Source organism: Macrotis lagotis, chromosome 8, assembly GCF_037893015.1.
Source record: "Macrotis lagotis isolate mMagLag1 chromosome 8, bilby.v1.9.chrom.fasta, whole genome shotgun sequence".
Classification (NCBI taxonomy): domain Eukaryota; kingdom Metazoa; phylum Chordata; class Mammalia; order Peramelemorphia; family Peramelidae; genus Macrotis; species Macrotis lagotis.
Genome location: NC_133665.1, coordinates 132847857 through 132874437, shown reverse-complemented (window position 1 = coordinate 132874437; position 26581 = coordinate 132847857). Strand labels below are relative to the sequence as shown.

General features: G+C 40.3%; 1 protein-coding gene across 1 annotated transcript in view; it reads right to left on the bottom strand.

The window, feature by feature from the left end:
- Nucleotides 1-2970: 2970 nt before the first annotated feature.
- Nucleotides 2971-26581, bottom strand: part of EFCC1 (EF-hand and coiled-coil domain containing 1) — a 73746-nt gene continuing 50135 nt past the window's right edge. The window contains exons 3-8 of the mRNA XM_074198393.1: nt 25358-25527; nt 21124-21259; nt 18507-18672; nt 11965-12123; nt 11251-11320; nt 2971-7615 (exon numbers count right to left, since the gene is read on the bottom strand). Coding sequence (XP_074054494.1) covers nt 7482-7615; nt 11251-11320; nt 11965-12123; nt 18507-18672; nt 21124-21259; nt 25358-25527 — 835 coding nt within the window. The 3' untranslated portion in view covers nt 2971-7481. The remainder of the gene's footprint in view (nt 7616-11250; nt 11321-11964; nt 12124-18506; nt 18673-21123; nt 21260-25357; nt 25528-26581) is intronic.

The following is a 26581-nucleotide window of genomic DNA, read 5'->3' as shown; positions in this document are numbered from 1 at the left end:
GTGGGTCCTAGATGGGAGTTTGAGGCACATTTCTCTTCTACATTGAACCTAACGTTATCAGGAAGTTGAGTGTGATTCCTCCTATAAAGAGTTGAAGAAAGTGAAAACTAAAAGATGAACATTCATTCATTCATTATGGTACAAGACGGTTCTAGAATCTACTAGGAACCACTTAGTTCTTAACTTCATAGATTCAGGGGAAAGGTCCATGAACATTGATGGGAAAAATTATATCTTTATTCAAAGTACTGATTTGCTTTTTGATTCTTTGTATTTTTTATGCCTTTAAGAACATTATTTTGAGAAGGGGTCCATAGGCTTCCCCAAAGGTTGCCAAAGGGGGTTCATGACACAAACATGTTTATTTACAAATAGGTGTTCCCTCTTTTTTGCCATTTAATTAGAGATGGAAGTTAGGGAGTGTGTGGAAATCTACAGAGAATGAGCAGTTTGCTCTGCTTTGCTGTCAATCCATATTGGGGTGGGGGGCTTGGTGAGCATCCTTCTGGAAGTGAATGATGACATATAATGAGAGGTTCAGTTATACATAGGTATTTGGCTATTATCTTCCTATCTTGTGACCTTCAAAGAGTTGGAAGAGTCACCAGATAGGTAAAGAGGGGGTCCATGGTTGAGACTGTCATCAAGGCCATAGTCAATAGAAATGCAGCTCCTATTTTTAGAGAAGTATCTAATGTCAGGACTCTCTTGTTCAGGTTTGTTTTTGAGATGCAGTGAGATATTTAGAACTCATGGACCAGTGAATAAAAAGCCCCTAATACAGCAAAGATCTGGTGAGACTTATTTTCATTTTTAGAATGCTTCATTTTTTTTACCTCCTTATGGAAATCCTTCTATCTGGTCAGGATATGGTCACTCTCCAGGTATCCAGCAAGTTTGAGGGGGTCTAGGCTCCATGTGACTAGGACTTCTTATGCCCTTGGGTGACTAGGAAGCTGAGTCAGATAAGTTGAGTCAATTAGGTCCTGTGGATAGCTTGACCATTGTTTAGGGAAAGCTAATCCCTTTTATAGGAGAGACCTGAGGTTACCTCATATGGGAGGTGGTAGGAAAAGAAGTATGAACCAATAAGTCCTAGGGAACAGCTCTATTATCTTGTAGGGAAAGCTAATCTCTCACTAATTGGGGTGGGAGGAGGCATAAGCCTAATCCAGTTTTGGGGGAATGTTGGTCCATACTGATCCCATTTTAACTGTATGGTAAAGTCCTTTAATTGGCAGCTGAGCTCAAATTGAGAGCATAGATGGAAAAGTCTTTGATAACAGAATGATGGATCCTTTTATCCTGGTGATCAAGTAAAAAATTGGCGCCATCTCCCTTCTTACCTGGGCTACCACATGTTCCAAAACATATAACATGATTGTGTCTTTATTCCCTCTTGTTTTTAGGGGGATGAGTATTGAGATGGAGTGGAACAGGTTGTGATCTTGTGACCTTCAAAGAGTTGGAGGAGTCACCAGCTAGGTAAAGAGGGGGTCCATGGTCGAGACGGTCATCAAGGCCATAGTCAATAGAAATGCAGCTCCAAGAACAACCTGTGTGAGTCAGTTCAGCAGTGAATCCACCTAGTAGCCAAGATGTCATCTCCAGCAGGCAGGGTAGTATGTTTCAAGGTCAACTTCTAGTGAGTCAACTTCAAGAATTTTTAGTACCAACCATTGTAAGTTGGAACTCACTCTCCCCAGGGCCCAAGATGGTAGAGAGGTTAGTGTACCTTGATTCAGGATAATGTGTTCTTGCTGTATCTTATCAGTATATATCCTCTTGTAAAACATAGTTGATATTAATTGCTTATTAATGATATTGAGGAGGTATCGATATCGGGGTAAAATGATCACTAATCACTGGTGATGATATTGGGAATACATTAGATGGGAACTCAAGCCAATAGCATCAGAAGACCCCTACGCCTCAGGACCCTGAAGGGGAGATGTACCTAACCATGCTCTGTGAACCCCATCTGCCTTTGGCCCAGTGTATGTTAGGGGCATAGATCCATCCTCTCAATACAATTACATCTATATTTCAGTTTTCAATGTGGTAATATTTACTTATTCCATGGTTTACCTACACATGAATGCAAGATGAGAAACTATAAGCTCTTGTGGAGGAAGAGGGATCATAAGATCACAGATTAAGAACTGGATAGGATCTCAGAATAGCCTTACTTTGTAGTTGGTAGGAACCTTGGAGAGAAAGGAAAGAGAGACAGGGTTTGGTCTAAACCCTTCATGTTACAGATAAAGAAACCAAGGTTTGATTTGGCCAAGGACTTAATCAAAACCATTAAACTCCTCTCTTAAAATGAGCAGGATTGCTTTGAATGGAGAAATCAAGTGTTAATTACTGGAGCATTTTATTTTTTAGGTCAAATGGGTGATAGAGTTGTAGATGGGATTCTTTTTGTAGTTATGGATTGTTTTAGATAGATCAACTATCTCTTCCAACTTTGAAATCTGCGATTCTGTGAAATATATGTCATTAGGTGAAGTTTCTCTGGGAAGATTCTTTGAGAGACCTGAGCCATCCAAACCATTCCCAGAAATCCTCTTGAGTCCTAAAGAGGCAGCAAGATGATTAATTAAATGTTTAATGTCAATTGGTGCAGCACAATTTTTAGGTCAAGTTTATGATTCAGTAGAGTAATTTTCCGCCACTAAAGTCTCATTAATAATTTATAATGAAGAAGTTGACCTTGGTTCTTAAAGACCATCCTAGCAAAACATAAATTCTTGTAAATTTCCATAAGTTGGAAGGGTTTCAATTAGTCTGTCAATGCTGTCAATGCTCAAGACAATGTCTCTATTTGAAGACCCCCAGTAACTAAGTTCAGAGACCCTCATCAACAAATTGGGTACCTGATAGAAGGTAAGTTACCTGAGGGCAGAGCCATTTCACTTTTATCTTTATATCGCCAGCACTTAACACAGAGCATAAACACTGTAAACTATAAGAAAGTTTCTTGAGAACAGGGACTGCCTTTTGTTTTTTATTTTTATTTTCATTCTCATTTTTTACATCCCTAGTGCTTAGCACATAGTACATAATTAGTAAATACCAAAATTGAAACAATAAATACTTATTGGTCAGTTGATTGACCAGGAAATGAAGGTTTTGGTCATAGCAACTCATGTTGCTATGCTGAGTGTGAAAAGGTTGTAATTTGCATCTGTGGCAGAGATGTCAACACCAGTAGAATTTAAAGTCTAGTCCCAAACCTACTTAACATGGTGCCTCACACAGAGTAGACACTCACTAAATCCTTATTAATTGGCTCATGGGATCATCAATCTAGTATTGGAAGGGATTGCAGAGGGCATTTAATCCAGACCTCTTAATTAAAAAAAATTAAATTTATTAACTAACAAGCATTCATTTTCTCTACTTCTCACCTGCAGTCCTCTTCCATTGGAAAAAGAAAAATAAACCCCTTATAAAAATATGTATAGTCTGGATGGCTAGGTGGTGCAGTGGATAAAGCACCGGCCCTGTAGTCAGGAGTACCTGGGTTCAAATCCGGTCTCAGACACTTAATAATTACCTAGCTGTGTGGCCTTGGGTAAGCAACTTAACCCCATTTGCCTTGCAAAAACCTAAAAAAAAAATACGTATAGTCAAGCAAAACAAATGACTACGTTGACCCTGACCAAAAATGTCTATCCATTTTCTGTCTTGAGTCTATTCCCATTTCTGTCAGAACCAACTCCCTTTGTTTTATAGTATAGAAACTGAGGCCCAGAGAGGTTAAGTGATTTACCCAAAGTCACACAAATGACATTAGAAGTATGATTCAAATTCAGGTCCTCTGATGCTCGGATCTATGGTTTGTACACTAGCTACTAAGCATCTCAGAACCTTGAAAATACTGAAATAAATTATGTTTTAGCTGATATATAGATACATAAGGTGGTGTAGCAGTTAAGAATACCAGGCCTGGAGTAAGGAATTTTCAACTTTATGAGTTCAAATCCAGCCTGAGACATCTATTAACTCTGTGACCTTGTTTGCCTCAGTTTCCTTATAAGGTAAAAACGAGCTGAAGAAGGAAATGGCAAGCTATTGCTGTGTCTCTGCCAAGAAGACCCCAAATGGAGTCATCAAGAGCTGGACATGAAATAATTGAACATTGTTGAGCTGCATGGCAACATACAGATGAGGAGATGAGGATTCCCAACAAATTCTTTGGAAATTCTACCTGACTCATCTTACTTGAGCCACTCCCTGTCTTGTTCCAAATCAAGGCCTTTCTTGACATGTCCTGATTTCCTCCAGTGCCTAAAAGAGTACTCTGTTTAATCTATTTTGGTTGACCTGAAGTGAACTGCATTTTTGGGGCCTTTGTATTATCATGCAAAGTCTATTTCACTGATGAAGGCTAGCTCCATCCATAGGCAGGATATCCCAAAAGGCAAACAATTCATCTTGGGGACTACCTCTACCAGGGAAATCCAGGAACCAGGAGGTGTCAAGGGCCATGTCCATCACCTCTTTAGGGAGGTGAACTGTAGGGAACTCACCATCTTCTCTGCTTAATCAAACTGACCAGAGAACTTCCATGATCTACAATCTTGCTGTTCCTACTTCATACGGATTTGTAGGTCCAATCTGAGATTCTAATGCTTCAACAATTAGGTGCTGTCTATACCCAGGGGGGAGGGGAAACCTTTTTTTTTCTGCCAAGGGCTGTTTGGATTTTTATAACATCTTTTGCAGGCCATAAAAAATTATCAATTTAAAAATTAGCCTGCTATATTTGGTCAAACATTTAATTAATTCACCCTAAATAGTTCATAGATTTATTGAATTTTGAGTCCCACCTGCAGTTACTGTGACAGTGCCAGATCAAATGATTTCTTGGGCCTTATTTATTTTACAGATGTTCCCCGCTCATGATCTACACTGAGGAGCTCAATGTAACCCAGTTTCAAATGTTGTCTCTCTTCCTGACACTTCCCTTAACATGGGATTTTGTTCAAACTCCAAGGGCAGGGTGTGACTGACTCCAGATTATTTTTCTGAACAAACTGCAGAGCTCAGTTCTAGGACCACTGAGCAGAAAATCTCCATGGGCAGATGGATGGGAAGAAAGGGTATGGCAAGAAAAGTACCAGCTGCAGCCTGAAGTATTTATAGGATACCTTTGAGTTCATTAAAAATCAAATAAATTCAACATGTAAGAATTAGTCCTTATATAGATAGAATCAGGATGGAATATGCAGCTATTCCCCTGCAGCCTTCCTTTTAAAGAAGATTTTCTGTGTGTGTGTGTGTGTGTGTGTGTGTGTGTGTGTGTGTGTGTGTCCCAGGGATGCTGAGAGCTTTCTCTTAACTATTCTAGACCTTTCTGGAATCTCTTTGAATCACAAAATGTCAGAGCTGGAAAAAACCTTTGATATCACCCAGTCCAAGTCCCTTTTGTAGAGGACATGGATGTTCAGAGAGATTAAGATGACTTGGCCAAGGTCACCCAACTTGTTAGGGGCAAAGCTGAGACCACGACTCAACTTTTCACTCCTGAGCCAGGATTTTCTCCATTTTATAATGTGTGGGTTATAAGCCTTGTGTTTCTATAACAGCTAGCTTCTTTTTTCAAATCACTTCGCTCCCTGTCATTTCACTTTAATCATCATCAAATCCAACTCTCGCCTCCTCATGATACTACCTACATATATTGTCTGCTCTGGTCAGGTTAGGTTCCTCATTGTCTCTTTCTCAATCTTTGTTCATATTCCTGGAACTCTCTTCTTCTCAATGAACCTGCATCTTGCCTATTTGGAAGAACCAAGCCCAAGATGTCATGCCTCTTCAGAAAGCCTTCTCTGATCTCCTCAACCCACATTGAGCTTTCTCTCCTCCTGCCTGTCTTGTCTATACTCCTTCATTAGCTTAAACTTTTCTCTATTGATATTTAACTTATGTGATGGCATCTTATCTGCCTACCTAGACTAGAAGTTCCTAGAGGGCAGGGTTCTTTTGACTTGACTTCTCTGTCATAAAGCAAGGTCACAAGAGAAACTCAGTAAGTATTTATCACATAGCATATTAGTAGCTCACTCAGGATTTGAACTCAGTTCTCCTGACTTTTAGTCCTCTGTACCATCTTCTTTTGGGTACTTGGAAAACTCCAGGTATGGCTTGGACAGTAGAAACCCTGGCTACTCTCAGCTTTCCTCCATACATCATACCTGTTTCTCTGGCTGTGGGGTACCTTCTCACCCCCCCCCCCCAAGATGGCATGGGGAGCTTTTTTCCTATTGCTTCTGAATGAGAGAACATTCCTCTTTGATTGTTGATATGCTGTAGGGTAAGTCATGGCACCACCATACAGATTATGCAGAAACCCAGTTTTCAGGATGACATTCCCCTGCTCAGGGATCTGCCATAACTTCCTACTTCCTACTCATAAAGTTCTAACTCTTTTGCATTCAAGGCCTTCCATATACGAGGACGCCCATTGCTTCCTCACTTGTCTATCTTTACAAATGAATCTTCTGCACTGATCAGGTAGATCTCACAGACCTACCAGGCTCCTTTTTGTCTCTGCCTTTCCCAAGGTAACTTTCTCAGTCACCCTTAAGTCTATTCACCCTACTGCTTTTGTTTAGCTAAATCCTACCCATCCTCTGAAGTCAAGTCACCTTCCACCTCCAAGGAGCCTTCCCTGTTTACTCCAGTCCACACTAATGCTTTGAATTCCACCTGGGTATTGGTAGTACAGTTGAGTCCTTAACTGAGGCCAATAATTGACTCCCATTATTTCATTGAGAAGCCAGGGCTCCAAGCAGCTTGTAAACTTTTTTGTGGGCAGGGACATCTTTTTATTTTATGCTTTTGTTCTTCCTTTTCCCCAGGGTGGTGATGGGCATGCATCTGGGTTGCAGTAAAGCCTGAAGGAAAATCTTGTTTCATTGGTTTTCAGGGGAGGGCATCCCAGACTGGGAAGGGAGGACATCTTACGGTGGGAAAAAGGCCATTGTAGGAGGCAGAGGCTGTCAGGAAAGTGCTGATGGCTTTAATCTGAGATAAAAATCTGACAGGTTTAGTCTGAGATTTATCAGCATAAATTAGAAGGCTAGAGATGGCCCATCAGGAAAATGATCAATGTGAAGGCCAAATACACTGTTCCATCAAAGCAAGAGATGTAATCTCCAAGGCAGGGGGTCCTGACTGGGGCAGCCTCAATCACAGTGATTTGTGGGGTTCCATCAGCCACTCAGACCAGGTCTAGGCTCAGCCTTGTCCTCTACAGTATAACCTGGGAGGCCATGTGGCCACTGAACACTTTATCCTAGGGAGAGTGTTAGGGGTAGTAAGCATTCAAGAGTGAGAGGTCCCTTGGCAGAGGTTCTGTACTTGGTGGGTCCAGTAGAGATGTCCACTTGTCTTTCAAGTCTGATGTCTGCAGAACTAGAGTGAAGTTTAGGGCAGGTCTCTGCACTGTTGCAAGGTCACGCTGATGCTCAACAGGAGATGATGAGTTGGTTGGTGAGGGCTTGGGGTGCTTGAGCCTGCTCCAAAGGCTGTTTCTGTAGGAGTTCGCAGCTAGCCAGTGTCCGGTATAGGGCGTCTAGGACTTCGAAGGTGTGGACCTTCTCTAAAGGAATAGAGAACCAGGAGGCAAAATTACAATATGATTTCTGGGCTGAGGTCAGCAAACCTTGAGGGGAAGAACCTCCCTCCCTGCCCCAATCAATCCATTTACAAGTATTAGTAACTCTAGGTCAGCCACTGATGCTGTAAAGACAGTTTCTGCTCTAGAGGACTTGCAATTTAGCAAAGGGAGACTTCATATGTAAGAATATATGGAGAAAGTGGTACTTGAAAGAACTGAGGGGCTTTGAGAATCGGAGATGAGAAGTTCATTCCAGGGAGCCAAGAAATGGAATGTCCCATATGAGCACTAAATAGTAAGGCTAAATTGACTGGGCTCTAGTGTGTACAATGTAGAATAATTTCATAATAAAGCTGAAAAGTAAGAAGGGACAAGGTTGGGTTTTAAATGCCAGACAGAGGATTTTGTATATGGTCCTGGAGGTAATCGTGGGCTACTGGAATATATTGAAGTGGGGGTGGGGAGGTGGGTAACATGATTAGACCTGAATTTTAAGAAAATCACTTTGGATTAGAGGAGAGATCAGAGAAGGGAAAGACGAGGTAAGGAAACCAGTTAAACTATTGGAACAATCTAACTCTTATAGTTCAGATCACATTCTGTCTTTTATTAATATAGGTATATATTTTCTGTACAACCCTTCTCCGATCTGTAAACTCCACAAAAACTGGAACGATGTCTTATAGTGTCTTGGAATGGTGTTTAGAATAGATGTTGGTTGACTTAATTGTTCATTTTTATATCTCTTATAACCCCGGTATAGAATGTGGTCCTCAATGAATATATGTTTGAAAAGATGTGAGAAATGGAAATATTAGAGATTTGGGGTGATCTTGGGGGGGGAAGAGAAAGAGGAGGAGAAGATCATATAGACCTTAGAAAATGCCTTTGAGCCTCCTGGAGCTGTTTTCTGTTTCTCCTTCAGGATGAATTGAGTTTAGCCCTAACCAGGATCAAGTTCCCAATTTCAGAGCAGCTCTCTGCATGCACCCCCAATATCTCTTGCTGGTGCCAAAGCAGATTTGCCAGTCTGCCCAAAACTTTTGGCCAAAAGCATCTTAGAGAACAGTGGGAGATTCTGTTAGTTCTGGTGCCATTGGGAACCACATGTGTCCTTGGCTGAGAAGGAGCAGAGCTTACATTTGGTTGAGATCCCAAACTCACATTTGGGATGGATTTTGGGCAGCAGGTTTTTCTTAGTGGGGGGCTGGAAATGACTAGCCTATGTAAGCCATGTAGCAGGAGGGGGTCTCTTGTTTTCTTTTATTTAGATTTCCTGGACCTCCCACTCCACTGCTGGGGGCTTGCTCTGGGACTCTTCCTTCAACTCCACTCTTCCATTCCTTCCCTTGTATGCAGATTTTTCTGCAAAACTAACAGGAGGAGGGAGGTCTCTAGGGTGTTGAATAGAAAAAAGCTTCAAAATCTGAACTTTCATGAAAGTCTTACCCAGTTCTTGCTAGATTATTCTAATCTAGTCTCCATTTCAGTCCTTTTCTTTGAAGGGAAATGTTTTAAGTTTTCAAAGCACTTTCCTGTCTCATCTCATTCTATCCTTGAAATACCCCTAAGAATAGATAGAGATGAGAATACTAGCCAGCCCCTATTTCACAGATTATAAGCATGGACTTAAAGTTTGAATGGGATCTCAGAGACTGTCATGTTTTCTAAAGGTTCTTACTGGACTCCACAGATAAATTTCAGGGGAATCTGTGAACTTTTTTTTTTAAATAGATATTTTACTTTATTTTTCCAAATATATAGTATGAAAGTTTTCAACATTCATCCTCTCATATACTTATAAGTTATATATTTTTCTACCATCTTCCCTTCCCATCCCTCTCTCCTCATTGGCAAAACATTTGGTAAAAGTTGTACAAGTTCATTTGTGTTTAACATGTTTACATATTCATCAATGAGTGTTTGAGAGGTAGGACTAAGGTAAAAGAAAGAAAATAATGCTGTAGAAAGAAAAAACAAAGGAGAAGTTATAAAAAATTGAACAGAGAATTCATTTAGATTCTATGTTTTTTGTTTTTCCTTTTTGTTTGTTTGTTTTTCCCATGTATGTAGATGGCTTTGATCATAGCATGTCTCCCAGGGTTGTCCTAAATCTCTGATCTGCTGAGAAGAGCTGTATCCATCCAAGTCAATCAATTCACAATGATGTAAATGCATACAATGATTCTGTGCTCTTCCCTCAACATCAGTTTGTGTAATTCTTTTTATGTGTCTATAAAGTCAGATCATTCATGGATGAATTTTTTTTAATATTTTGTCACCTATTTCATATAATTGGTTTCTTTTGTAATCCCCTGTATTTTTATCTTATTCATTTAGATAAATGATTGTGAAAAGCCATCAGTCCTTAGTTTCATCAGATTCCCCAAAGGATCTGTGCTGCAAAAAAGGTGAAAAACTCCTCATCTAGCTGATTTTTTTTCAGTTTTCAGATGAGGAAACTGAAGTTAAGAGGAGTTTAATGACTTGCCAAGGTCATATAGCTATTGTATCTGAGGCAGGATTTCAACTGAGTCTCTCTTGTCTCCAAATTCAGCATGCTGCCCTCTCTGTGCCATGCTACCTTCCAAGGATCTGGAGGGCTTCAGGAAGAAAACAATGGCTACCCCTTATTATTTTCATGTATATATAATATATATGCATATATATATATTTATATATATGTAATACTTTCAAAAGTCACAATAGTTAAAGAAAATGAGGGACTTTAAAAGATGAAAGCTCAGAAATGACTTAGGGGAAAAACGGGGAAACTTGTCTATGCTACATGTCTGTGAGGGGCTGAGGCCAAAAGATGCCCTCTAGGTTGGACATTCATTCTATGGCCCCAACAGACATTTTGTGATTTGGACATTCTGTGATTTGGACTTTCTGTGGCCTATTCTAGGATTCCAAAGTCACATAAGTTCTTTTCTTTAAACATCAGTGCTGTGGGAAGTCAGATATACTAAGAGAGTCTGGATCGTGGGTGCATGTAATGAAGCTATAAATTCTCAACATGCTCCAAGCTTCCATTATGAATTAGTTGCTCTCTCCCTCTCCTTTCTCAGTGCTCCAGGACAGCAGCATATGAAAACTTTGCCTAGTTAAGCAGTTTTTGATGTTACACTTTTGAATGTAGGGGAAACTTTATCTGGAATCTTGGAATGAGGGGCAGGGTGAGGGTTAGAGGCTTGTGATAGGTTCGGGAAGAGATAGAAAGACACTTAGCAAAACTGGAGGGGGATTGAAAAGACTCTGCCCCCCAGTCCCTGGTCCATCTCCCCCTTCTATTTCCTGCCTTGAATTCAGGATATGTTTTGTAACTGGAAACTCCAGTGTTTATTACAACTCTTATCATGCTAGGAGGCAGAGCAGATAAGTCTTAGACCTGTTAATATAACCTAGGAACCAACCTATTCTTCAGACTTAATTCAAACTTTATTTCTGAATGTTTATGGATAATTTTTCAGGTTATCATTGTAGAATCAGGTTATCATTGTATGAAACTGATTCTCCCTTGCTTCCATTATTCCCTCTACTTCTACCCTCTCTAACTATTTATTTCAGAATAATAAAGAACAGAAAAGATTTTAATTACCAAGGAGCTTTCCTACCATGTTGGGGGTCCTGACAGGATTCCAAGGTGTTCAGCAACATTTTTCCCAAGACTCTTTTTGATATGTTCTTAAAAAGGAACAAACACATGGAATAGATCATTTTATACAATATGTCATCACCACATCATTACTATGACAAACATGATACCATATATATCAATATAGAGAGAGCTGGTTCCAAGTCAAGAAGCTTGAGATTCAGATTCTACTCCTGACATACCTTAGCTTTGTGGCCACGAACAAGTCACTTAACTTCCCTGTGGTTGGGTTTGATGGTCTTCAATGTCCCTTCCAGTTCCAAATCTATGATTGTACAATTCTTAGTATCTCAGAATTGGTAGGACTTTAGAAGCCATCCAGTCCAACCAAGAGCTGACCAAAAGTCCCCTTTACAACACTGCCAACAAAGGACCAGTTTTCTTGAAGTGGGCCAGTGAAATAAGGTCTCTGGCAGCAAATAAGAATAGCAAGAGACCCATGTGTACTCCATACTCACATTTAAATGTACATCTCCTGGAATAGTGTAAAGGATGATGGACTTAGGAGTCAGAAGCCCTTTTGTCTCATCCTAACTCTACCACCAAATTTAGAGTACTTCTAACCATAACATCATGCTCTTTCCAACAGACTACATGTTGCTTCCAGAGAGACAGTATTTCCATGTTTTAAGTAGGTGATGATGGTAGGAGGAACCATGTTCTGTTGGCATACCAAATCCCGAAGTCTCTGGAGAAGCTGGAGAACATCCATCAGCTTTTCTTCCACCAGGGACAACCGAACTCTCTCTGTCTCAAGCATCTGCAACTCCATCTTCAGCAGCTCACTTTCCTCAGCTTTCTGCTGAATTTCACTGAGAAGTGGCTCCTTCACCTGGCCAGAGACAGAAGAAATTCAGCACTGGAGTTGTCCAGAAATCCAATTCATTTCCATCCCCCTACCCGGAAAGTGCTATCATCCCTCTGAGCTGGTCACCATTTGATACTATCATGATGATGTCCTTCGTTCTAGAAGAAGACCATGACATCTTTTTTTTTTAAATCTTTTTACTTATTTAAGGCAAAGGGATTAAGTGAGTCATCCAAGGTCACACAGCCAGGCAATTATTAAGTGTCTGAGGCCTTATTTGAACTCAGGTCTTCCTGACTCTAGGGCCAGTACTGTATTCACCACTCCACCTAGCTGCCCTGAGACATCTTGAAGGTGATTCCATGATAAGCACATGAATTGGATTTGAGTGGGGGGGAGGATGGGGCTGTGCTAAGTCACCAGCCTCACTTTCTCCTCCAGAGCCATCTGGGCCCAATGGCCATATATATGAATCAGGTCGACTGGAGATTGTCCTACGTGCGAGGCAATCAGAGTTAAGTAACTTGCCCAAGGTCACACAGTTAGTAAGAGTCAGCTGTCTAAGGTCAAATTTGAACTCCTATCCTCTGGACTCCAAGGCCAGTGCTCTATCCGCTGTTCTACCCACTTGTCCTTGACTGCACCCCCTCACTAAAAATCCAATTTGTCATGGCATCACCTTCCTGATATTATGGTCTTCTTCTACAATGAAAGTCTTGCTATTAGTTAATGTGAGGAAGGGGTGACTGATTAACTGTAGTGGGAGAATTGGAATAAGGATACCAAAGCTTAGATTACGGCTACAAGAATATTTTTCAGAGCTCCATGATCACATCTGAACCTCCCAACAGCTCTAAGGTAGGGAAGGCAGGTTGGGACAAGAAGAATTGGGATTCTTATTTAATAGATGAAGAAATTCAAGTGAAAAAGGGAAATGACTTGCCCAGGGGAACCTATGAAGTTAGTGGCAGTATTGGTATTAGAACCTAGGTCTCCTGATACAGGGCTCATTATTCCATTATACCAGATAACTTTTCAGAATTTTTTTGAACCATATTGGAAACAGTTTGCAATCTGAGGGAATGCTGGTTTGAGGTCAGATGACTTGGATTTGAATCCTGGCTCTGCAACTTTTGTTTTTGTCTTTGTCTTTTTTTGCAAGGCAATGAAGTTAAGAGACTTGCCCAAGGTCACACAGGGAGGCAATTCTTAAGTGTCTGAGGCTGAGTTTTGAATTCGGGTCCTCCTGACTCCAAGGCCAGTATTCTATCCACTCCACCACCTAGCTGCCCCCAGCCCTGCTCCTTTCTACCTGGGTGACCATGAGAAAGTTATTTGACCTTCTTAGACCTCAGTTTCCTTTTTTATAAAATACAGTCTGAACTAGGATGGCCTCTGAGGTCCCTTTCATCCCTAGCTCTGTGGCCCTATCAATGGTTCTCTCCTTTAGTTTTCTCTTTTCTTCTCTTTGGTTCCCAGGCAAAAATCGGTTCCTCTCTCATTTTCCTTCATAGCGAAGGAACCAACAAGTCCTTCTCTGAGGCCCTGCCCTTGCAATCCCCTGACCACATCATTAATTCCCACCATTTTTTTGGAAGCTGTGGCTTTCATTCCCCTCCTGGGCCTCACCAGAGAGAGTTCATTTCACAGTCGAATGATTATTTAAATGTTTCTAAAGAGCAGATTACAACACTCAGAGGAAAAGAGAAAAGGAGAGGGACTTGAGCAGACAGAAAAGACTTTTTTTTTTCCTTACTGTTTGAGGATGATGGCCCATGAGGGCAAGTTATCACCAAAGGATTTACTTTGCTCAGTGAATAAAAGCCAGGGAACCAAGAAGAAAATGGAGGTATGGGAGCTAAAGAAGAAACAAAACAGAGGCATGGAGGCTGAAAGGAAAACTTCAAACATGCCCCTTCTTGGGGGGCCCCTGAGTCATCAGATGCCTACCTTCCCATTGTAAAACAATCCCTAACTACTGGCATAGTGCTTTGTAGTTCACAAAGTCCCTTCCTGTACATTGTATATAGTCTACACTCTATAGCTTACAGTTGGTTAAAGCATTAGAACTCAATAAAGTTTATATACGGAAACAAGGGGAAGAATGTCTTTGTCCAATCTCTGCCTCATACTGGCTAGCTGGCAAGTCACCTGAAGGCCCAAATGTGCCAGGCAATTCTCTAAGACCAGATGTGCAGACAATCATTGACAGGGGGAATTTCCTCATTGGAAACTGTACTAATGAAATTACTTTTTAAAACGTATGGTTAACAAAAAGCAGCAGTGTCTCAAATTTCTATAGTATTTTAAGGTTTATATATTTTCCTTATATCAACTCTGTAGAGTTGGATTATTATCCTCATTTCACACAGAGAGAGAAAACCGAGGCTTAAGATGAGACATCTATTTTTGGGACGTGGCCAATGTGGAAATTTATCTTGCTTGACTATGTATTTTTGTTATAAAGGTGCTTTTGTTTTTTTAAGAGGGGGAAGAGAAATTAGCTTTTTGTGAATTGAAATAAAGAAAATGAAATAAAAAATAAATAGAGACTGAGAGAAATGATCTTAGGATCATCGATTTTAAGCTTGAGGGACTTCAGAGATCTTCTAGGTGAACAGTTCTCAAATTTTTTGTTCCCTTACATTTTTTTTATCAATTGACATTTATCATAATCAAATGAAAAACATCTTGGTATTATTATGAAAATAGTTTTGACTTTGGAAATCTTCTGAAATGATCTCGGTGACTCCCAGTGGTCCCCATACTAGGCTTTGAAAACCCCTGATCTAATCCAAATCCCTCATTTTACAAATGAAGGAACTGAGACCTGGAAGAGTTAAGTGATTTGCACAGTCATGCACAAAGTAAGGGACAGAACCAAGATTCAGACCCAAGTCCTCATTCTCCAAATCCAACTATTCTTTCACCTGTCACGTTGCCTAGAGAGGAGAGATGAGAAGAATCTCATTTTAGAGATGGAAGGGATCTCAGAGATCATCTAGTACAACCCCACTCATTTTATAGGTCAAAAAACTATGGCACTATGTGGTTAAGTGACTTGTCCATGATCACACAGCTAGCAAATGTAAATTATGGAGAGGAGACCTGGGTCTCCTAATTCTCAAGCTCAGTGCTCTCTCTTTCTCTCTTTTTTTTTTTAGGTTTTTGCAAGGCAATGGGATTAAATGGCTTGCCCAAGACCACACAGCTAGGTAATTATTAAGTGTTTGAGGCCGGACTTGAACTCAGGTGCTCCTGACTCCAGGGCTGGTGCTCTATCCACTGCTCCAATCAGTGCTCTTTTAACCAGCCAATACTTTAAAGGGTATTATGGATAATACCTCATTTGAGCATATTCTAAGTAGGGAGCATATATCTTATTAAACCCATTCTAGAAGTTAGAATACTGAGAGTCACACAGGTCACATGACTAGTGTCAGAACAAAGACTAGGACCCAAATACTTGAAGTCATCCAGCACAATGTCCTATCCATCTCTTAGAGCTGAACTGAACCTTCCTTTGGTTACTGAGTCTTTTTTCTTTTGACTTGGCCATCTCTCACTCTTAACATGATTCCTCCTCTCCCAACATTCCCTACACATTTCATTGCAGTTTTTGTAATTGATGGTGGAAAGTCTATTCCCCCAACTGCTGCCTGGCCACCACCTACTGCCACGCTGTTAGCTCTGGAGGCTCCTCACCACACAAATCTTCTCTTCCTTCTTCTTAGACAGCATACAACTACACTAAGACAAGGGAAAAAGGGAATCCTAACAAATATCACCCCTCACTAGCTAGGTCTCCTTGAGTTTTGTTACCTATATCACATTAGAGAGGAGATGGCCTTCAGCATCCAGGTGTCTCCTTCTAAGGCTGTTACAGAGTGCAACAACTGTCTGCCATATGTGAAAATGTATTTATGTTTAAAGGGGTTTTTTTGGTAGTTAAGTTTAGAAAACACCTGTAGACCCTTCTAAGAAAGCAATACTTTGACTGCAGCTCTAGAGCAATTCATATTTAAAAATACAGTTTTTATTTGTTCCTAATTGCATGAGAAAACAATTTTAATATTCATTTTTAAAGATTTTGAGTTCTAAATTCTCAACTCACATTTTTACATCTTAGTCAAGGCAACTTGTCATCATTCAGTCTAATACACATAACTCCTACTCTCATCATCTCTCCCCTGGATTATTGTAATAGAGTCTTGGTCTCCTTGCCCCTAGTATCTCTTATGCAATCAATCATACGACTTCAAACTATCTTCTTCTATATACATTTTTCTTGTAAAAATTGTATTTAGGGGTAGCCAGGTGACAGAACACTGGCCCTGGGGTCAGGAGGACCTGAGTTCAAATCTGGCCTCAGATACTTCATAATTACCTAACTGTGTAACCATGAGCAAGTCACTTAATCCCATTGCCTTGTCAAAAAAAAATTGTATTTAAAATTTGTCTTGATAGAACATGAATGATTTTTTTTAGGTTTTTTTCAAGGCAAATGGGGTTAAGTGGCTTGCCCAAGGCCACACAGCTAGGTAATTATGAAGTGTCTGAGGCCGGATTTGAACTCAGGTCCTCCTGACTCCAGGGCTAGTGCTCTATCCACTGCATCAGCTAGCTGCCCCACATGAATGATTTTTGTTGATAAAATATTTAGTTTTTCTATCACTTCTACCTAGCTGAAATTGGGGCAGATGGATGGTACAGGGTCTAGGGTCAGGAAGACCTGAGTTCAAATCTGACCTTAGACAATTACTAGCTACGTGACCTTGGGCAAGTCACTTCACCCTGTTTGCCTCAGTTTCTTCTTCTGTAAAATGAGCCAGAGAAGGAAATGGCAAATCACTGCAGCATCTTAGCCAAGAAAATCCTGAATGGGGTCATGAAGAGCCAGACACAACTGAAATAAATGAACAACAGCCCCGCCCCAGCCCCGCCAATTAACATTCCTAAAACAATGATCAGTCCCTTGACATTGTTGCTCTCTTTTCCCTTCAGGATCCAATTCAAATTCCTTAAACTGCCATTTTGAGCTTGACATATCCTGGCTCCCTCTTCACACCCAATTCCCTTCACTTCCCTTCATGTACTATATGATCCAGCCAAATTATTCTTCTGACTGTTCTCTGAAGTCCAGGTGCCATCTACCAGCTGCTTGGTTTCACCTAGGCTTTCCATCAGGTCTGAAATGTGCTCCTTTCTCACCTCTAGCTTCTGCCAAGGTTATTATCCTTTCAAGGGCAGATATTCTTCCTCCATGAAGCCCACATCTTTCATTAATGCTTCCTCTCTCCTCATATTATCTTGTATTTATTTTGTTGCTGCTGTTCCGTTCTTTTAGATGTGTCTGACTCTTTATGACCCCATTCAGAGAGGCTTTGACATTTCCTTCTCCAACTCGTTTTACAGATAAAGGAAACAGTTAAATGACTTGGCCAAGGTTACATGGCTAGGAAGTATCTGAGGTGCAGTTTGAACTCTGGTCTTCCTGTCTTCAGGCCCACTCATTCATGAGTGCATGTTGTATTTTCTAATAAAACGCAAGTTCCTTGAGAGCAGGGACTATCTGTCTCTCACTTTTCTATTTGTATCCTCAGTTCCTCCTACAATGCCTTGTACATGCTAGGAACTTTACAAATGTTTGTTGATTTGAACCTTGCCCATTTTCTGCAGCTGCAAAAGAAAAAGACCAACAGAGAAAATATCACTGCTAATTAAACTCATATTTCTTTGAACTCAAGCTCTCACATGCAATCATATGACTGCCATCTGTTCCCATGCACCATATTTTGTTTTTTAAATTATATTTAAATTTTTTCTTGATGGAACTTGAGTGAACAATTTTTCCTGGTAAAACATTGTTTTTTAACCACCTTCCTTTCTAAATATCTCTCCTCATCTCTATTCCAGAGTTTTCTCTTTTAACAAAATATTAAAAAAAAGGAAAGAAATCAATTCTCTAAAACATTGGCTAAGACATTAGCTAAGTCTGATAGTAGACACAATGATCCACATTCATAGTCCTCTATCTCTGCAAAAAAGGAGGTCAGCACCACATTTCAACAGCATATATTTAAAAGAATGGCAACAATTTCCCTTTGAAAACTATCATTTTGACAGAGTTAATTAAGCCTCATGTTCTGAATTTGGCAAAAATAAGCAAATTATCTGTATTTCTGTTTTTCTTTCTATGCATGTATATATTATCTATCTGTCCATCTATCTATCTATCTACTCTTTTAAAAGTTGTCAGACAGCTATCAAGGCAGACAAGTGGGAAATGAGGACCAGATCATATGAAACACGGCCCCTGCTTTTCCAGGATGTCTCCTAAACTAAAGGGATAATGATGAAGTACTTCCTCATGAAAAAGTTGGGCCAGGCTGCCTTGGGCATCTTACCTCTTGGTCACCAGCATCAAGAACCTTCATGTCTTGCCCCATGTTCCCCAGCTGTTCTGTCAGGGTGACAATCTGCTCTCCCAGCTCCCCGAGGGCACTGGTATGCTCATCACTACCAAAATGGCCGAAGTAAGACATGAGTTTCTTGGCTGTTTTGTCATCACATCTGCAAAAAGAAGGAAAACCAAACAATGATGGAACCTCTGTCTGGGTTCTGCTCTGACCCTCCGGTTTAGGTCCCTCTCTTTGTTTTGAGTTAACAGGGAGTTTTCTCTCTGATTCCCTTTACCCCACCTAACCCTTGCTTAAGTATAAGACAACGTGGAGTGGTGGATTGAGTTTTGGACTTCAAGAAGTTACAAAGTCTTTTCTGGCTCATCTGTGATCCTGTGAATCCTTTCTCTTCCCCGATCTGGAAAACCCTCTCTTCAGGGCAAAGAAGAAGAAGAAAAAGAACAACAATAAGGCAGTTTAGCAAAATTAACCAATCCAACTAATAGACTGAGTAAAGTATGTCCTGTTCCCTAACCTCCCTCCATAGTCCCTCACCTTTGCAATGAAGAAATGGAGGTCCTACTAAGCTTTCCTAGACAGTTTAATGAGATGTTGTGGTCCAAAGACTGCATCACTGTAGTCTGGTAAATGGAGCAATAGACTTGGAGTCTGGAAGACTTGCCTCTAACACTTACTCGCTGTGTGACCTTAGGTAAGTCCCTTAACTTCATGGGAATAAAATGGGAATAATTGTACATATAGCACAGGGTTGTAATCAAATGAGATATATGGAAAGTGTTTTTAAAGCCGTAAAGGACTATATAACTGTTAGTTATATGAATAGTAATCAAAATCATTATTGGAATAATATAAATTTCATTGATTATATGAATAATAATAACTAATGTCTACATAGTACCTAAAAGTTTGAAAAGTGCCTTTCATATATCCATCATTCATTTGGTCCTCATAGCATTTCTGCAATATAGGAAGAACAGGTCTATTTTACAAATGAGGAAATTGAGACTCAGATTCACCCAGGGTGGTACAAACTAGTAAACAGCAGATTGTAATATGAACTGGGTTTTCTGACTCCCAGTCTAGGGCTCTTCCCAGTACATCATGCTGAAGGTTGGTGTAGACCCCAAATGGTTGTAAAGTGGTTTTGAGATCCTTCAGGGAAACCGCTATGTAAGAAGTCTGAAAGCCTTCCAATGAATATGTTGGCAGATCTTTCAACAGGATGATTCATGGTAGTCTAGTTCTCATAAACTTACCCACTCTGCACCTGGTTTTTGCTTGTAGTTTCAGAGATGGACCCAGTCCATTTCTACTTGGTGAGACAAGCCAGTATACTAAGGGCGCTTGGCTCCCCCATCCCTGCCTCTACCAGTCAGGAAAAGATAAAGGCTCCCTTTAACTGGCTTGCTCTCTAGGAGCTGCAGTAGCTTTAAGTACAAGTGAGAAGTTGGCCACCCTGGAAGTTTGCCTTGACCCTTTCCCTTTCTGATTCTATCTCCCACCTTCCACAGTAGAAAGCTTTGAATTCTCATGCCATCCTCCAGTACTCAATACCCCCCCCATTGTAGTTCACCCAGATCTCCTCTTAACTGCTTTCAAAAGCTAATGATCCACTTCCCGACTGACTCCAAAACTCCCATGCTTTAGTGTAGGTTAGAAAAAGAAATGGCTAAGAACCCAGCTCTGATACTATGCTAAAATCTGTAGCTGCTATGGACCCTGTTCTTGTGGCTTCTCATATTTAGTTCATTCATTCATTCAGTCAATCAAGCAAAAACTTGTCTCTGTTCATAAGCCATAAACAAAGACAAGATACCAAGTTTAGGTGAGACATTGTGCTTGCCCTATTATTTGCTTCTATGGACAATCTTGGGACTAAGAAAGGAGAGCATTTATCCTGTCCTGGGGCTCTGTATCCTCAGAGACTCTCTGAGAGGAAAGGAGCACAATTTCTAATCCTGGGCTCAGCACATCATTACGATCGCCATCTTTGGTGAAGAACAAAGGTACCTTTCAGTTCAACTCAACAATGGATGCTTATTTAAGTTCCTACTATTTCATAGATGGAGAGTTGTAAGGACCTCAGAGGTCAGCTAGTCCATCCCTAATCATTTAACAGAAGAGGAAGCAGGTTCGATGATTTGCCTAAGATCATATGAAGTAATAAAATTGGATTTAAACCTAGATCCAATCCTAGATTCTGGATAGCTAGGTGGCACAATAGATAGAGTGCCAGACCTGGAGTCAGGCAGATCTCAGTTCAAATCCAGTCTCTATACTTACAAACTGTTTGACCTTGGGCAAGTCACTTAACTTTACTTGCCTCACTTTTCTCAACCATAAAAATACTTGGAGAAGGAAATGACAAACTACTCCCTTATCTTTGACAAGAAGACCCCCTAAATGGGGTCATGGAGAGTTGGATATGAGTAAACCCCAACAATAACAGCAACATAATCTAGAACAACAGTTCTTTGCACTTCACCATGGATACAGAGACAAAACAAGAAACTGCCTCTGCCCACAAGGAGCTTATATTCCACAGGGTCAGGGATGGGGGCAGATATGACACTCTTATAAACAGATTCTAAGTAAGACATACCCACTCCCATAGCTTGAGATGCGGGCCAGTAGCTTCTTCACTTCAGCCACCTGGGCCTGCTGTTCCCCCGGCCACTTCTCCTCCTCTTCATCAGAGGCTGCCTGACCCTCCACAGAACGGAATAGTTGTTCATCTCCTGCAGGGAGAAAGAAGAGCCCAAGCCCGGATGCTAGAAGCCCACTGTTAAAGAAAAGACAGGGATGCTTCTCTATTTGCTGACTGTGAGGAACCATCTCTTTTATTACAAAGCAAAAAAAAAAAAAATAGCAAGGCAGAGAGGATAAGTAATTTGCAGAAGGGAAGACCTGTTGACCTCAGGAATGTGTCCTGGAGCTTTCGTCTAGGTTGCTAAAGGATTATGAAAAGAGATGGCAAGTGACTTAAACCTCTCCATTAAAGTGGTATAGATGATCTCACACAGGAAATGGGTGAGCAATAAAGGGTCTAGGCTTGTTGGTCATTAATCAGTAAGTGAGATAGCAGATGGATGACCTGGCTGCTGCCTTAGCATCGAATGTTTAAAGTCCAAGAGGAGGACCCCCAGAGCATGGGGGAGGCCCTCAGTGGAGGACTGATGGGAGATCAAAGATTCATTAAAGTCCTGAAGCGCTAAAAGTAGGAGTCTCACTAAAGGTGATTCAGGCTCTAGGACCACCTCCTGAATAAGTACAAATTTCATTTCTGGGGACAGAAATTTCAGGGACCTCCCTTGCAAGATGTGACTTTTTCTTATTATTTTATAATTCCCTTAGTCTGCTATGGGCAATACTCTGGAAGAATGTAGTATGCAGCGATACACAGCTATAAGTTTTCTCTTGTCTTGGGAAAGTGGCATTTCTGAGGGCATGGTTTTGAGGTTGCCACAAGGAGGACAGATGTGTGTCAATATAGTCAACACAGACTCCACTGGTACTCTCTCTCATGGCCAATTGCAGCAATTTACTACAATTCACTACAATAAATTTGTCTGAGTGGATGCGAGATCTCACATCAAGGACCAGTGGGGATATCATTTATAAGGAGAGCATCAACTTTGCTCCTGGCAGGAAAGTAAGAAAAAAGATTATTTATTAGCCTACATTGGCAGCTTTACCAATTCCCTTTCAATCTTGTTAAGTGAAGCTTCTGGGGTGATTTGCATAGACTAGGGATAGGATAAGAGGAGAACAGGATTTCCTCCCACCAAGTCAAACAGTAGACTAGTCTCATTTTAAAAGCTAGACAAAGCCTGGGGGGCTTCTCTAGTTGGCTGGCTCCAAACATAAAATAACTGAGTTAGCCCTTGGATTAGCAATTGTAATTTGGGGAGATCCAACAGGTGGCAACAGTGGAGACCCAGTAGAGGGTCTTCTCTGTAGGAACACTGACAGATGGTGAGGCAGTGGAGAAAAAAGATGATGAGAGAAGCCCAGAAGTTTGTAACAACAAAGAAAATAGCTTGCAGTCTAATGATATGTGTGTGTGTGTGTGTGTGTGTGTGTGTGTGTGTGTGTGTGTGTATATATATATATATATATATATATATATATATATATATATATTCCCAGACCAATTGATGACCTTGGAGGCTCTTTAGGGAATCAAGTAGCAAAAAAGGGTTCAGAGGGGGATGTAGTTCTAGGGGCATGTATTGCTCTGGCCATATGTATGAACTATCCACATGTGTTCTTTAGGACATATCTTTTTCTTCTCCCACTGTGGAGAAGGGACTCTATGGGAGATGTGGCCATGTGATAAGGGTGATAATTTCTCTTGTTATTTATTTTACTATGCTCCTTAAACTAAAAGATTTTTGCTTGGAATTATTGTATCCTCTGCCTGGTTGGTCATCTGTGGAGGATTTGTGAGCTGTAGTTCTTTGTGGGTCCTGATTCAAAGATGGAAACCTGGGGTAATTTTTAGATGGCCTGACAGTTAAAGGGGGCTTGGACTACAGTCAATGACTATAGCTTTGCATTTAACTTTAATTGCTGATGGCTAAATAAGGATTTTCTCTCTTGACTCTTCAAAATAGAAAGACAAAGCTGATCAAGTTTCCAGATACTGGTGGCTCAAAGGGGACAAGGGTATAATCATGCTTCAATACTTGCATCAATGCTATCTACAACTTCCTATTAATCCCCCAAAGATGGAAAGGAGGGCCACTTAACATGCTGGAAACCTTCCTCTCAGTCTCTTCATATTGCCTGGCCATTAGTGCCACCAATAGACCATCTATCTGTTGTCCCTTCTCAAAAATTTTACCTTGATGCCTCTGGTTGTTTAAAGGCTATGCTGATAGAACATAAACTTTGCAAAGTTTTAGAAAAATTTCAGGTGTGATCCTTGATGAAGGACAGTTTCTGTAATCTGAGGACAGGTCTAGTTAAGCATGGAGAAGTTTAGCCCCAGTAAGCTGTCCATTTGTAATGTCTTCTTGAACCAAGGCAACTCATAATAGGGATGAGGGAATATATGTGTGATCTGTGTATGATGAGGAAATTCTCTCCATCAATGCAGATCTTACAGTTTTAGAAAGTCACCTAAAATACTAAAATTTAAGTTAATGACTTAGCCAGGGTCACACAATCAGTATATATTAGAGGCAGGATCTGAATCCAATACCAGCACCAGCGCTGGAGTCAGGAGGAACTGAGTTCAAATTTGACCTCAATTTTTACTGGCTAAGCAATGATGGCTAAGTCACTTAACCCTGATTATCTTTCCTCCCTCTAAAATACACGACACCATGCTGCTTCTTCCAAGGAATAGTAATAATACTGAGCAGTACTGATACTAATATTCACTCACATTCAATGAACCTTCACATTTTACAAAGAACTTTTTTTTCCATTTTACGTATGAGGAAACTAAAGAGGTCAGATGATCTTGTCCAGGATCATGTAGCTAGTAAGTGTCAGAGTAGGAATTCAAACTTAGGTTGACTCCAAATTCAAGTATTCTTTCCACTGTGGGTAGGAGGCAGAGGACAGCATGAGGAAGAAGGAAAGGTCAGAATCTGGAGACCAGAAAATAATGTACTCCTTGGTAGGTCAGTGGAGTTCATCAGGGTGACTGCCTGAGAGTAGAATACAGAGAAATTAGAAGGAAATCTGAGAAGGACCTGGGATGAGAAAAAGATGGATTTATTGGACAGATGTATGCCAGAGGAATGCAAGCACCAAACTTGAAGTCAGGAAGAGCTATGTTGTTCCTTCTGGCTCAGATACTTATTAGCTGTGTGACTCTGGGTAAGTCACTTAACTACTCTGACCTAGACTACGGTTCTTTCCAACTTCAAATCTAAATCTTACAACAAGTAAAATGTATTCTATAGACTGGACTTTGTTTCTATCCTCTATATTCATATCATAGAATCATAAATCTCAAGAGTGGAGATGGACCTTAGAGATGATCTTTCACATAGGTGACAGAATCCCCACCAAGTCATCTTTGTAAAGTTTCAAGCTCTGGTTGATTATTTCTAGACACAGAAAACTTACCACATCACATTGTTAGAAACTTTCCCCAAATCCTGAAATCACCTCCCTGGATCTTCCTTTCCTTGGCCTTCATTTCTGCTTTATGGGGCTTTGGAGAATAACTTTTTTTCCCCTTTTCCTCATAAAGTTAATGTCCTGTATTGAATCTATGCCCCTTATAATATCCTAATTTTTTTTCTGGTCTTTTCTCTAGAGGCCTAGGAAGCAAGTGAGCTGTGAAAGACAAAACTAAGGAAACGATTGGCAGGTGGAAGAAAGATTATAGTCTAGTGGTATGCTGGAGGCAATGCCAACCAGCTCACCAGAGCCCATGTTTAAATTACAGGGTGATCATTATACCTCAGAAATTGGCAAATTTTTTATTTATTTTTATTTATGTTATTTTTGTTGGTTGCCCAGACTTAATAAATAAATTGATGATGGAGAAAATGCTAATAATGTAAATTTAAACTTAAAAGTACATCCTGTGTATCTTCTCCCTTCCCTACCATAGCTGGTTGAACATTTACCAGTATACTACTGTTCCTAAGGTTGTAGCTATGGGGAGGCAAACCTGTAGATGATGGTTATGAGGATGGGCTATCTCATAAGATGGTTCATCAGCACACATTTTTGTGAGATGGCTGGTCAAGCTTGGGAGTACCATCTCTAGAGCAAAGTTGCCCCCATGAAGATAGAACTCCTCACTTTGTCTTCCTTAGCCTCTTGCTCTAAGTTACTGATCTCAAAGCCACAATCCTCATAAATCTAACCTTCATCAGAATATCTGCAGCTTATACCATCTTCTGTAGCTCCTGCCCTTTCAGGGGGTGAAATTCCATCTGGCTGCCCAGGAGAGGAAGCTCTTTCAATTTCTGACACACAGTCTTCTTGTAGCATTTTCTGATCATTCTGTGGGGCTGGTAATTTCCTGATCTCTGACCTGTAAAGCAAAGAAATAGTGTAAAGAAGAAACAGATTTTGCCCAGCTCAGGTAGGGGGAGCTCAGGTTTCATATTACTCTTGCAGGAAAATGAAAATTGAAAGAAAAGTGTGCAAAACTGTTATTCTGCCATCTAACCTTTCCCAATCCCCCATGAGACCCCATTCATTGGGCTTTGGATGTCCACACAGTTGGGGTTCCTTTGGTCAGTTATTGCTATTTTTTATCCCAGGGACTGTGTAATCTGGAGGCATTGTCTAGCTCCCAAACACTCTTATTTTCATGAATATGGGAACATGCAATCAAGCCATAGGTTTTATTCAACACATTATGACTGCTTGAATTTTTATGGAGATTAGCTGATGTGTAAGTACAAAATGAGAAGACTGCAATGGTTTAAACTGTGAATTTCCACCTAGCTTTTAATTCTACATTTTTTCTTCTAGCTCTGAATCCTTTTTATGTTTAAAAGTCTCTTACAGCTCTAATATTCACAATTTAAAGTTTTTACATCCATTTCTTCCTTTGTATGTCCACTGTCAACATTCTAGTCCAGAATTCCATGACCTATTGCCTAGATTACTGAAATTGTCTTTTTAAAAAGAATTTATTATCTTTTGTTTATTTTTTTAAAAAAATTATTTATTTATTTTTCCAACTACACCCAATGGTAGTTTTCAACAATCATTTTTGGGAAGGTTTTAAGTTTGACATTTTTCTTCCTTTCCCTTTCTTCTCCCCTCCCCCTGATAGAAAGCAATCTAGTGTAGGTTATACATGCACAACCATGCTAAGCACAAATCCATATTAGTCATGTGGAAGAAGAATCAAATCAAAACAGGAAAAAATTAGAGAGAAAAAAAAAGACATAATACATAAGACAACTTTTAAAAACTGAAAATAGTGAGCTTTGGTCTGCATTTAAACTACACCCAGTTCCTTCTCTGCATACAAATAGTATTTTCCATCACAAATCTTTTAGAATAGTCTTCGATTATTGTACTGCTGAATATTTTTATTTTAATATCATCTACATTTCCTCACGTTGTCATCT